The sequence below is a fragment of the Arvicola amphibius genome, chromosome 2 (genome assembly GCF_903992535.2).
Source record: "Arvicola amphibius chromosome 2, mArvAmp1.2, whole genome shotgun sequence".
Classification (NCBI taxonomy): Eukaryota; Metazoa; Chordata; class Mammalia; order Rodentia; family Cricetidae; genus Arvicola; species Arvicola amphibius.
Genome location: NC_052048.2, coordinates 143,121,794 through 143,134,559, shown reverse-complemented (window position 1 = coordinate 143,134,559; position 12,766 = coordinate 143,121,794). Strand labels below are relative to the sequence as shown.

The following is a 12,766-nucleotide window of genomic DNA, read 5'->3' as shown; positions in this document are numbered from 1 at the left end:
CATATTACATAGTTCATAAAAAATAAGTAGTGATTGCATACTTGGAGTCTTTAAAATTTATCCCTTTCAACTTGGGTCCCAGACCTGGAATTAGCTGTATATCCAACAATTCCATTCAGTTCTGACACTAACATTTTTTTAAACCCTTAACATTTTGCTAGAGTCTTTAAATGAACAGTCATTTGAATGCTCAAAGTACAGTGTCCTAATTGGTTCTCACTAAGATAGGTATATTTTTTGTTTCAGCAAGAGAAAACAACTACCATGGATCTGACTAAGCATTTAGAAAGTACTCTGAAGACGTGTGTAGGAACCAGGCTGAAGAATCTGGCAGCTAAAGTGGAACTATTGAAAGAAATTAGGTACCTTAAAGCAAAATTATGTGTATTTTTTTGCAGTTACCATTATTGAACCCGGAGTTTTGTGTATACTAGGTAGATTCTTTACCATTGAGCAAAAATGTCAGCTTCAAAAAATACGTGTGTGTGTGTGTGTGTGTGTGTGTGTGTGTGTGTACATGTGCATGGGTACATGTGTGGAGGCCAGAGACAACTTTGAGTATCATTCCTCAGGTGCTTTCTACCTTAGATTTTAGAGACAGGGTTTCCCACTGCCCTGAGCTCACCAGATAGGCTGTTGTGCTCAGCCACCGAGACCCAGGATGCACTGATCTCCATCCCATTAGCACTGGGATTACACTGCACACCCCTCAGCCTAACCTTTCTGTGTGGGTACTGGGGATTGAAGTTGGGTCTCCGTGCTTTTGTGGCAAGCAGTTTCCCAACTGATCTTTTTTAGACCATCCCCATCTCTATTACACATACACGAGAAAATTGTGTGTATACTGTTTTTGCTTTTGAGGTTTAATCTTTGGATTTTTATGACTTCAAAGAGAAAGTTTCAAACCTTAGATTAATTTTATAGAATCTTTTGGTCAGTTTTCTGTTCTCACTTAAAATCATAGTCATAAATTCATCTTTGAGAGTGAAATTAGAAATAACCCCCTCCCCTTACTTCAGCTTCTAAGTGGTGATTTGAAGGGGAATCAGCATGTTAACTCTATTTGAGGTCTTTTTTTCAGTTTACTGGAACTGAAGGTTTTTTAAATTAATTTATTTCACATCCCATTCACAGTTTCCCCTTCCTCTTCTCCCAATTCCTCCTCCCAACTCCTGTTTTTTTCCAACTCCCCAATCCACTCTTCCTCCATTTCTGTTTAAGAAAGGGCAGGTTTCCCATGAGTTTCAATAAAACAAGACATATCAAGTTGCAGTAAGACTAAGAACTTCCCCATGTATAAATCTAAGCAAGGTGACACAGTAAAAGGATTAAGGTCCCCCAAACCAGTAGAAGAGTTGGAGACAGCCTCTGTTCCCACTGTTAGGAGTCCCACAAGAGGACCAAGATACACAACTGTAACATATATGTAGAGAGCCTCGGTCAATCCCAGTCAAGCTCCCTGGTTGTCAGTTCAGTCTCTTCCAGCCCCTTGAGCCCAGGTTAGTTGATTTGCTGAGTTTTCTTGTGTCCTTGACCCTTTTGGCTCCTACAGTCCTTTCTCCCCCTCTTCAGGATTTCCCAAGCTCCACCTAATGTTTAACTGTGGGTCTCTGAATCTGTTTTCTTCAATTGCTGGATGAATATTCTCTGATGACATTTGGACTAGGCACCAATCTATGTGTATAGCAAAATATTGTGAGGCATCATTACATTGACATTACATTTTTCCTCTCTAGTCGTGTTTGGTTTTATCCAAAACTCTGGGCTACCCAGACTGTGGGTCTGGTGGTATTTCAGGCAGAGTCAGGGGTGGGCTTACTCTCCTGTCATGGCTTTTAGGCTAGACTGGTCATTGTTTGACTGCTACTTCAGTCTCTAGCCTATCCTTAACCCAGCATATCCCATAGGCAGGACAAACTGTAGGTCAGAGGTTATGTGGCTTAGGTTGGTTTCCCACTCCCTCCACTTGAAGTCTTCTTACCTGGTCACAGATGGCCAGTTCAGTCTCAGTATCTGCTGTTGTTAGGAGCCATAGATGGGGGCATCCTTGTAGATACCTGGGAGATTCCCTCATGCCAGGTTTTTACCTGACCCTGAAATACCCCCGTTTCTAGTAGTCTCTTTCAGTATTCTCCTCTCCATTCCCCTACAACCTGATTTCTTATGTTCCCATTCTTACTTGCTCATGAGATCTCTTCTGTCTCCCCTTCCCAGGGAGATCTGGGCACCCCCCCACCCCGTGAACCCTCCTTGTTACCTAGTCTCTGTGGGTCTGTGGATTGTAGCATGGTTATATTTACTTTACAGCTAATATCCACTTATGAGTGCATATACACCATGTTTATTTTTCTTGGTCTGGGTTACCTCACTTAGGATATTTTTTTTCTAGTTCCATCCATTTGCCTTCAAATTTCCTGGTGTCCCTGTTTTTAGCAGCTGAGTAATACTCCATTATGTAAATGTACCACATTTTCTTTATCCATTCCTCAGTTGAGGAAGATCTAGGTTGTTTCCAGGTTCTAGATTTTACAAGTAAAGCTTCTATGAACATAGTTGAGCAAGTGTCCTGGTGGTATGATTGAGCCTCTTTTGGATATATGCCCAAGAGTGGCATAGCTGGGTCTTATGGTAGAATAATTTCCAGTTTTCTGTTTTTCCTTAACTTTCTTTTAGGGATTTATTGATTTCTTCCAATTTTTTGTTTGTCTTTTTTCTCAATTTAAGGGATTTTTAAAATTTTCCTTTTTAAGGTGCTATGTCATTTTCATAGTTATTTTTAAGGTTGTTTTCTTGTGCTTCATCTGTGTTAAGTTGCTTAGGTTTTGCTATCATTGGATAGCTGGGTTTTGGTATGATTATTTGGCGAGGTGTTGATTCCCGTGTTTGTCTTTGTGGGATGGGTGTTTTGTTTCTTGGCTTTTCTTTCCTCTCTGGTCTTCTGGTCTAAATGCCCAACAGTTCTGATGACTGGTAAGTCTTCAGATCCAGTAGGGTGTTTCCTCTGGTATTTTTGAGGCCTGGGATCCCTAGATCCAACCTGGCCTCTGGTAAAGCTAAAGTGTTCTTCTGAAGTTGTATACAAGGATGTGGAGCCTCTTTGTGTGTGTGTGTGTGTGTGTGTGTGTGTGTGTGTGTGTGTGTGTGTAGGGTTTATAGTTGTTGGGCAGGCTTAAAGGGGTTTAGTGGATGGTGAGTAGTATCTTGCCTGGGGTCTCTAGACCCAGCCTGGCTTCCCATAAGGCTGCTGGGACTGTGGGGCCTGGTGTGGAGCCCAGGGGAGGGAGTGCAGTCTAGGGTTGTGGTTTTAAGGAGTATTAGTGGATGCTGGGGCAATATCTTACCTGGGATCCTAGATCCAGCCTGGCCTCTGGTAAAGCCAAAGTCTTCTTCAGAAGTTGGCTGGGATATGGAGCCCAGAGGAGAGTGTGCAGTCTGGGATTGTTCGGCAAGCTTAAAGGGGTTAGTGAGCGGTGTATTACCTGGGGTCCCTAAGACCAGTCTGGCTTCCAGTCCAGTTGATGGGCTGGGGTCTCTAGATCTGGCCTGTGCTTAGGCAAAGTCAAAGTCTGCTTCTGAAGTTAAGGCTGGGATATGGAATTCAGGGGAGGAGCTGCAGTCTGGGGTTGTTGGGCAGGTTTTAAGGAGTTTTAGCTGGCAGTGAGCAGTGTCTTACCTAGGGTCCTTAGGACCACTCTGGTCTCTGGTAAAGTTGCTGGGGCTGTGGGCCCTAGTGTGCAGCCCAGGGAAGGGGATTGAAGGTTTTATTAATATGAATTTATTCTATTTTGTCTAAAAAGTGTTATTTTATTTGTAAAATATGAAGAAAAGGAACTAATTAACAAGTCTTATACAGCATTTATTCAGTAGTTCTCAAAGTCTGTGTTAGAATTTGTAGGTATTTGTGTTAATGGGGATTATGTTATTGTTAGACACAATTTGTCCCTCTCTTCTAATGCATGGATTAAATAGTTGTTAAAACAATCTAATTCTTTTTTTCATGCTGTATTCTGGATTTAAAACCAATGATTCGGCCGGGCGGTGGTGGTACATGCCTTTAATCCCAGCCCTGGGGAGGCAGAGGCAGCGGCAGGTGGATTTCTATGAGTTTGAGGCCAGCCTGGTCCATAAGAGCTAGTTCCAGGACAGCCAGGGCTGTTACACAGAGAAACCCTGTCTTGAAAAACCAAAAACAGCAGCAACAACAACAACCCCCCCCAAACCCTAATAATTCATTTTCAACCTTTATTTTGATGTTGCCATGAATGCATATATTGCATGATGATTTCTTCCCCCAGTGGAAATTTGTATTCTCCAGTATAAATCCCTCACATAGTATACAGTCTGTTGGATAATTTGGACTCCCAGAGTCTAATTAACTTGTGATACAATACTAAAATTTAGGTGTCTATATTTGCAAAGCTCTGAGTCAAGACTTGAGCCAAATGACAGCATACTTTAATTCATTCTTGAGGAAAAACTGTGCTATTAGAATGGTGGCAATCTAGTTGGGTGCTAGAAAAAAATATAGATGAAACTTGTTGGTTTTGTTTGTTACCTGACCTCTCTGATTGCTTTGTTTATAGATTAAAAAAAAAACCAAGCAACTCAACATATACTGGGTAGAAAGGACTTTGCCTATGGCCCTGGTAAATAAGACAGGCGATGTCTAAAATTTTTATAAATTTATAAATCTCATTATAGAACAGAAGTTAAAAGGTCCTTTTGACATTTTAAATTCTGTAGATTTTGGAATTTTTTTTTTGTTTTTTTGAGACAGGGTTTCTCTGTAGCTTTTGGAGCCTGTCCTGGAACTAACTCTTGTAGACCAGGTTGGCCTCGAACTCACAGAGATCTGCTGGCCTCTGCCTCCCAAGTGCTGGGATTAAAGGCATGCACCACCACCGCCGGGTGGAAGTCAACTTTCTATACAAATTTTTTTAAAAATTTATTTCTGTTATATATGGTATCATGTGTCAATAGTTACAGTTCTATTGGAGGCTGAGGCAGGAAAAAAACTCAGAAGTTCTGAGGCCAAGCTGAGTAATATAGCAATATCTTTTGCTGTTTTTGTTTTGAAACAGTCTCACCATGTAGTCCTGGTGGCCTGGAACTTGCTGTGTAGATAGAAGAGGCTCAAGCTTCCAGAGATCTGCCAACCTTTGCTTTCTGAGTGCTAGTGTTCTTAAATATGTGTACCACCACACCTGGCTGACAGCAATATTTTATCTCAAAATATGCATGAAATTATTTGTTGCACACATTTTAAAAGGTTTACCTATTATGTGCATGAATGTTTTGCTTGCATGTGTATATGTGTACTACATTCAAGTCTGATGCCTGTGGAGGGCAGAAGACATCTACTCCCCTAGAACTGGCATTACAAATAGTTAGGAGCTGCCATATGGGTGCTAGGGACTGAACCTTTGTCCTTTGCAAGAGCAAAGCCTCTTAACCATTGATTGACCCATCCCGCTAGTTCTACTCACAGTTTTTAATTAGAACTTTGTATTGTAGTTACATGTGATGTAAAGTTTTAAAAAGTCATAGACCAGTGTTATAAATAGTAACTTTCAGATGTTTTAGATGAATTTTTTTATATGAACTTTGCAATTTCTTGATGTTTCCCCTTTTTCTGTTTGTTTTTTACTAGGCACATTAACATTAGTATTCGTTTTGGTAATGATCTTTCGGATGCTATGCAAGTGTTGAATGAAGGCTCCTTTACTACTCTAGAATCTTTGAATGAGTTAGAAAAAATTTGGGCTGAATATAATGTGGCTCAGGAGAAGATCAAAACTTGTCATGATGAGGTGGGTTAAGAATTTTGTCTCCTGTGGTTTTTTTTTTATTTTTAAAAATCTGTTGATATTTTTAAGAAAGCAGAGGGTCTGACACTGTGGTGATACTTTGTTGTAGAGGAAGGTAATTGGCAACTATATACATGGTTAACAAAATTTTTTCCTTTTCTGTGTTCATATTTAATATTCAACTAACTTTATATTCCCCTGGAAATCTGATAAAATGTTTCAACCATGTTAATAGTCAAGATTGTTTATGGTAAATATTCCTGAATGATAAATTGTATCTGCATTAGGAAGAACCATAAACACCTAATGAGTATTCTTACAGCTGGGTATGTCCTTCACAGCTACTAGAAGCTAAACCTGTGGAGGAGTTAACAAATACTGACTTTGAGGGTCTCATATGGGGTTTTAACTAGGGCAACTTCTAAACCTGCTAACATTTAACGTAATTAAGGAGGTCCATGAAAGCCTGTAAGGATAACAAATGTTTATCAGGAAACACAATAAGAAAGCTGCTGTCTTCCTCTATTCTGTAATTACACTACAACATGGAACTTGAGTTTTGGTCTGAGTAGTATGTTTTATGTTACTACAGTTGGACTCTGACACATTATTATGTACTGACTAAGTCACTCAGTGTTGAGAGGTAGTTTGTATGAAGGAAGGAGGAGCATGGAGACTGAAATCTTTCTAGGAAATTGTATACTTTTTATCCCAAAGGAACAAGTTCATTATGGCAAAAATAATAGGGAAAAAATGAAATTAACAGAATTGTTGAGCTTAAATGTTATGTTTTAAGTGTGGTATTAAGCTTTAGAAATCACTATATAGGTAAATGTGTGAAAATACCTGATGTCTAATAGTGACTATTCTATTTTCCTTCCTTCAGAATGAAGGTAGTATTTTGATCACTAAAAGAAATGAAGTGCAACAAAACCTGTTCATGGCTGTAGATGTTTTTATTCTGGAAGTAGATGAGTTACCACTTGATAAACGCTTAAAAACGTTGCAGGTTTGAATTAAAATATATTAAATATACATTAAAATTAAGCTTATTTTTTAAGAGATTAAATCAGTACTAGCCTTGATATTTTAGATAGTACTGATAATTGTATCATTTTTTCTTCTTTGCTGATTTCTAGTTTTTAATGGCATTAAAATTTATATTAACTTGTTTTATTATTATTATTTTTTTCACACAATACATTTTGATCCATATTCTCCTCCACTCTGTTTTTCCAGATCCCTCACTATCCAATTCAATGTTTTTTTTCCTCTCTTAAAAAAAGATAGAACTCTACAAAGCATAACAAAAAAGCACACACAGATCTATGGAGACTGTTTTGTGTTGGTAAGCAACCCTTGAGCATGAGGCCTGCTCTGGAGTGTGGTTGATAAATCCAGTGTTACTTCCTTGGAGAAAACTGGTTTTCTATCTCTCAGCAGGTATCAGTTGCAAGTAACTTATTTGTTAGAGGTGAGATTTTGTGACCACTTTTCTGGGGCTTTGTCTGACTTGAATTTATGCAAGTTTTGTGCATGCTGCCATAGTCTCTGTGACTTCTTATGTATACCAGCCCTGTTGTGTCTGAAAATGTTGTTTTCTTGGAGTAACCTACCACCTCTGGCTCTTACAATCTTTCTGCTTCTTAGTAGATCACTGAGCCTTGAGGTAAACCTTAGGGTTTGATAAAGATATCCCATTTAGGGCTGAGTGCTCAAGGTGTCTTACTCTTGCACACTGTCTAGTTGTGGGCCTCTGTGTTAATTATCATCTACTGCAAGAAGATGCTTTTCTGGTGATGAAGAAGAAGCTTCTCTGATGAGGGTTGAGCAGTTCAATGACCTATGTCATTAGGCATTGATTTATGGCTATGCTCATTTAGCAGATTGGCAGTGGGTTTTCCCCTAGGATGTATGCTCTTTCTAGTTTTTGGTTTCTGGTTCTTGGCTTCATTAATTAACAGTGTTAGATGTAGGTTCCTCTTATGCAGAGGCCTTAAATCCAACTAAAAAGTGGTTGATTACTCCCATAATATTTGTGCCATTGTTGCTTCAGTATATCTTGCAGGCAGGTTGCTCTTATACCTTGTAAGGTTCACTGATGGATGAGATTAATGATTACCTTTATTCTCTGGTAGCATGTATAGCATGGTAGCATGTATAACACCTTCCAGTATCATGAATTCTAGTTAGTAGAGGTGAAGCTTCTAATTGGGCACTATCTTTATTTTTCCATGTTTGGTGACATAAGTTGGCGGTATCTTCACCAATAGGGCCTTAACATCATGTTGTGGAGGACAACCAATAATTGGCAATAGCCTCCAATGTTTGTGGGGTCTGTGAGATCCATTTTGACAATGACTGCGAGATGTAACCCATTCTGGGTTTAACTTGGTATAATGATATCAGGTTGGGGCATTGCCTTTCCCATTATATGGTAACACCATTAAATTTCCTTTCATATATTTTAGGACACCTCTAGAATGTACTTATATAGATTTTCAAAAGGCCTTTATCCCTCCCCATATTCTCTCTTTTATTCTTGCCCTCCTTTTCTCTCCTCATTTAATCCTCCCATTTTAGTTTCCTCTTTATACCTTTATAACACTGTTTCCTAAATTTCCTTCCTTGGGAGATTCCCCTTCTTCCTTCTTGTCATTAATGATCTACCTAACCGGTGGATTTTCTAAATGGAATATCTAAACCTTAAACGCTAACTTCTAAATATAAGAGAAAGCATGTATTGTTTGTCCCCTTTGTCTGGGTTATTACACACAAGAGGACTGTTTCTAGCTTCGTCTGATTACCTGATAATTTAATAATTTTATTTTTCTCTCTTTTGATATACACACATACATATATATATATGTATATATATATATCCTGCATGCCTGTAAACACACCAGAAGAGGGCACCAGATCTCATTATAGATGGTTATGAGCTACCATGTGGTTGCTGGGAACTGAACCCAGGACCTCTGGAAAAGCATCCAGTGCTCTTAATCTCTGAGCCATCTCTCCAGCCCGTTTTTTATTTTTACATTCAGGTCACAGATTCCCTTCTCTTCTCTAATTTCATTTTTTTAGCAGTTGAATAATATTCCATTGTGTAAATGAACTAGTCTCATCCATTCATCAGTTGATGGACATCTAAGTGGTTACCAATGAATAGAATATGGCTGATCAGATATCTCTGTAATAAGATACAGTGTTTTTTGAGTATATGTCCAAGAGTGGTATAGTTGGATCTTACAGTAGATCTAATTCATCATTTTGAGGAACTTCCACACTTATTTCAATAGTGGCTTATACTAGTTTGTACTTCCATCAGCAGTGCAGAAGTGTTTCTCTTCCCCCACATCCTGACTGCGATAAGATGGAATTTCAAAGTTGCTTTAATTTGCATTCCTCTCGTGTCTAGGGACAGTGAACATTTTTGTTTAAGTGTTTCTCAGTCATTTCATTTTCTGAGAACTCTGTTTAGTTCTATATCCCATTTTTAGTTGGGTTGTTTTCTTGATGCTCATTGTTAGTTTTTGTATGTTTTATGTACAAATTCTATATGAGATTATAATTGATAAATATATATACCCATTCTGTAGATATAGCTTTGCTAGAAGGTGGTGTCTTTTAGTGTATAGAGGTTTTTATTTTAAGCTGCGTGAGGTTTTATTCATTAATTCTTGGCCTTAATTCCTGAAGTATTGGTCCTGTTCAGAAAGCCCTTTCCTGTACCAATGAGTTCCAATCTATTCCCTACTTTTTTCTGTCAGATTCAGGGTATCTGATATTATGTTGAGGTCCTTGATCCATAGATTGAACTTTGTACAGGGTGATAAATATGGTTCTATTTTCATTTTTCTACATGAAGCTGTGCCATTTGATGAGTACACTATGTTTTCTACAGTATATTTTTGGCATCTGTAGGTGTCTGTAGGTGTGTGAAATTATGTCTTTGTCTTCTTCCTCTTCCTCCTCTTCTCCTTCTCTATCTCTCAGAGTCTCTATCTATCTATCTATCTATCTATCTATCTATCTATCTATCTATCTATCTATCTATCTATCTATCTATCTATCTATCTATCTAATCTCTCTCTCTCTCTATCTATATCATCTATCATCCATCTATCTATCTATCTATCTATCTATCTATCCTCTCTCTCTCTCTCTCTCTCTCTCTCTCTCTCTCTCATCTATTTTTTTTTAGACAAGGTTTCTCTGTAGCTTTGGAGCCTGACCTGGAACTCGCTCTGTAGACCAGGCTGGCCTCGAACTCACAGAGATCCTCCTGCCTCTGCCTCCCAAATGCTGGGATTAAAGGTGTGTGCCACCACCACCTGGCTTCAGTTCTATTTTACTGATCAGTGTGTCTGTTTTTGTGCCATTATCATGTGGTGTTTATTACTATAAAGAGAGAGTTTCCATACAATTTGAGATCAGATATAATGCTACCTCCTGCAGTTCTTTAACTACTCAGGATTATTTTAGTGTGTGTGTGTGTGTGTGTGTGTGTGTTTCTCATATGAATCTGAAAACTTCCCCTTTTAATATCTATGAAGAATTGTCTTGGAATTTTGATGGGGATTGCATTGAATCTGTAGATAGCTTTTGGTAGGATGACCATTTTTACTATACTAATCCTACTGATCAATGAGCATGGGCGATCTTTCCATCTTCTAATATCTTCATCAGTTTCTTTTCTCCAGTGTCTTAAAGTTTTTATCATAAAAGCGTTTCATCTGTTTGGTTAGAGTTAGCCCAAGATATTTTAGATTATTTGAGATTTTTGTGAAAGGTGTTGTTACCTGATATCTTTTTCGGTCTGTGTCATTTGCATATAGGAAGGCTACTGGTTTTTGTGAGTTGATTTTGTATCCAGCTACTTTGCTGAAAGTTTTTTTTTAATATCAGTTGTAAGAGTTTCCTGGTGGAATTATTAGGGTGGCTTGTATCATTATCAGTACTATCATATTATTTGTAAAGAAAGATACTTTGAGTTCTTTCTTTCCATTTTATATTCCCTTGATCTCCTTCAATTTTCTTATTGCTCTAGCTAAGATTCTAAGTACTATATTGAATAGGTTTGGAGAAACTGGTCACCCTTGACTTGTTCCTAATTTTAATGGAATTTATTTGAGTTTCTCTCCATTTAAGTTGATGTTGGCCATGGACTTGCTGCAAACTGCCTTTATTACGTTATGGTGTATCTCTTGTATCCCTGATCCCTCTAGGACGTTTATAATGAAGAGCTATTTGATTTTGTCAAAAGCCTTTTTTTGCACCTGATAAAATGATTGTGTTTTTTCTTTCCATTTTGTTTATATAGTGGATTACTTTTGTTGATTTACATATGTTGAACTATTCCTGTATCTGTGGGATGAAGCCTATTTGATCATGGTGAATTATCTTTTTTATGTGTTCTTTGATTAACTTTGCAAGGTTTTTGTTGAGTATTTATTTTTGTATCTATGTTCACGAGGGAAATTGCTCTGTAATTATCTTTCTGTCTTGTGTCTTTATGTGGCTTAGGTATAAGGGTAACTGTGGCCTAGTGAAAATGGATAGGGAAATGTTCCTTCTGTTTCTGTTTTATAGAGTAATTTAGGAGGGTTGGCATTAACTCCTTGAATGTGTCTGGTAGACTTCTGTGCTAAAATTATCTGACCCTGGGAATTTTTAGTTTGGGAGACTTTTAATGACTGCTTTTATTTCCTTACAGATATAGGTCTGTTTTATTTGCTTATCTGATCTTGATTTTAACTTCGGTAGGTGTTATATATTAATAAATTTTTTTTTGTTTTTTTCAGTTTGATAGAGTATAGGTTTATACTCTCTGATTTTTTTCTTGGTGTCTGTTGTTATGTCCCCCTTTTATTTCTAAGTTTGTTAATTTGAATATGTTTTCTCTTCTTTTTAGTTATATTTATGCCGTTTTTAAGAGTGGGGGGTTCAACATTATGATATTCTGTTTCTTGAATTCTAACACAATGTTTAAATACTAACATTCAGTTAATTATTTTAACAAATGAATATTTCTGTCTTTAGGACTTATCAACTTCTTTAGAAGCAGTGTATGGAAAGGCCAAAGAAGAAACTAACTCTGAAGAAATACTTAGAAAGTTTTATGACTGGCAGTGTAACAAAAGAGAAGAGTTTGCTAGTATTAGGAGCGAGACAGAGGCTTCTCTGCAGCATCTTGTGGCATGGTTCCAGAGCAGTCAGAAGGTGAGCAGAGCTCCCAAATAGCAAAGCTTGTGGAAGGAAGTGGGGATTGTATGTTTGTTCCGATTCTGTCTCTTCCGTTGTTCAATAGCTGACACTATCTACTTGTACCTATCAGAGTTAAAACTTGGTGGTCAAGATTTTTCATCACTTTTGACTTAGGCTGTTTGTTTTATTATATTAAAAATCATGTTGATTTTGTTTCTGTTTTTCTCATTTCATTTGAATTGACCACTTCTCTTAACCACTAGTTTTCTTTCAGCATACTATGGTTACATATGTTTTTTCTTTTCATGTGTAATTTTACAAGGGTGTATCCTTTGTTCTTTTCCTGGAATTTTACTTTTCCTATTTTGTCCATGGTATAGCCTCATACTCTAAGTATATAGGCACAATAAATGTTAAGTGAATTAATTGAGATGTACTATGCTTTTATTTTTGCAAATAAGGTTTTTGATCTATCCTTGGGTGAGTCACTGACTTCAGAAGACATGATTGGTAATATTGATGAAATTCTAGAGAAGACAGAGTCATGTGTCTGCAAAGAGCTGGAGCTATCTCTAATTGTGAGTAACAATGTTGTTATTGTTTTCTTTGAGACAGCAGTTTCATTTGCTGGCTGGATTGTATTAACCAATAATATGACTTCTCTTAGAATTAAGACTAACATTCACTTTCACTTTCTTTTTTATAGGCCTGCTTGAAATAGTTATACTGTCAAGGTCCAATCCAATTCG

General features: G+C 37.6%; 1 protein-coding gene across 1 annotated transcript in view; it reads left to right on the top strand.

The window, feature by feature from the left end:
- Stk31 (serine/threonine kinase 31) overlaps positions 1 to 12,766 on the top strand; it is an 84,497-nt gene that overhangs the window by 28,845 nt on the left and 42,886 nt on the right. The window contains 5 exon segments of the mRNA XM_038320247.1: positions 247 to 362; positions 5,651 to 5,810; positions 6,694 to 6,816; positions 11,853 to 12,032; positions 12,479 to 12,595. Coding sequence (XP_038176175.1) covers positions 247 to 362; positions 5,651 to 5,810; positions 6,694 to 6,816; positions 11,853 to 12,032; positions 12,479 to 12,595 — 696 coding nt within the window.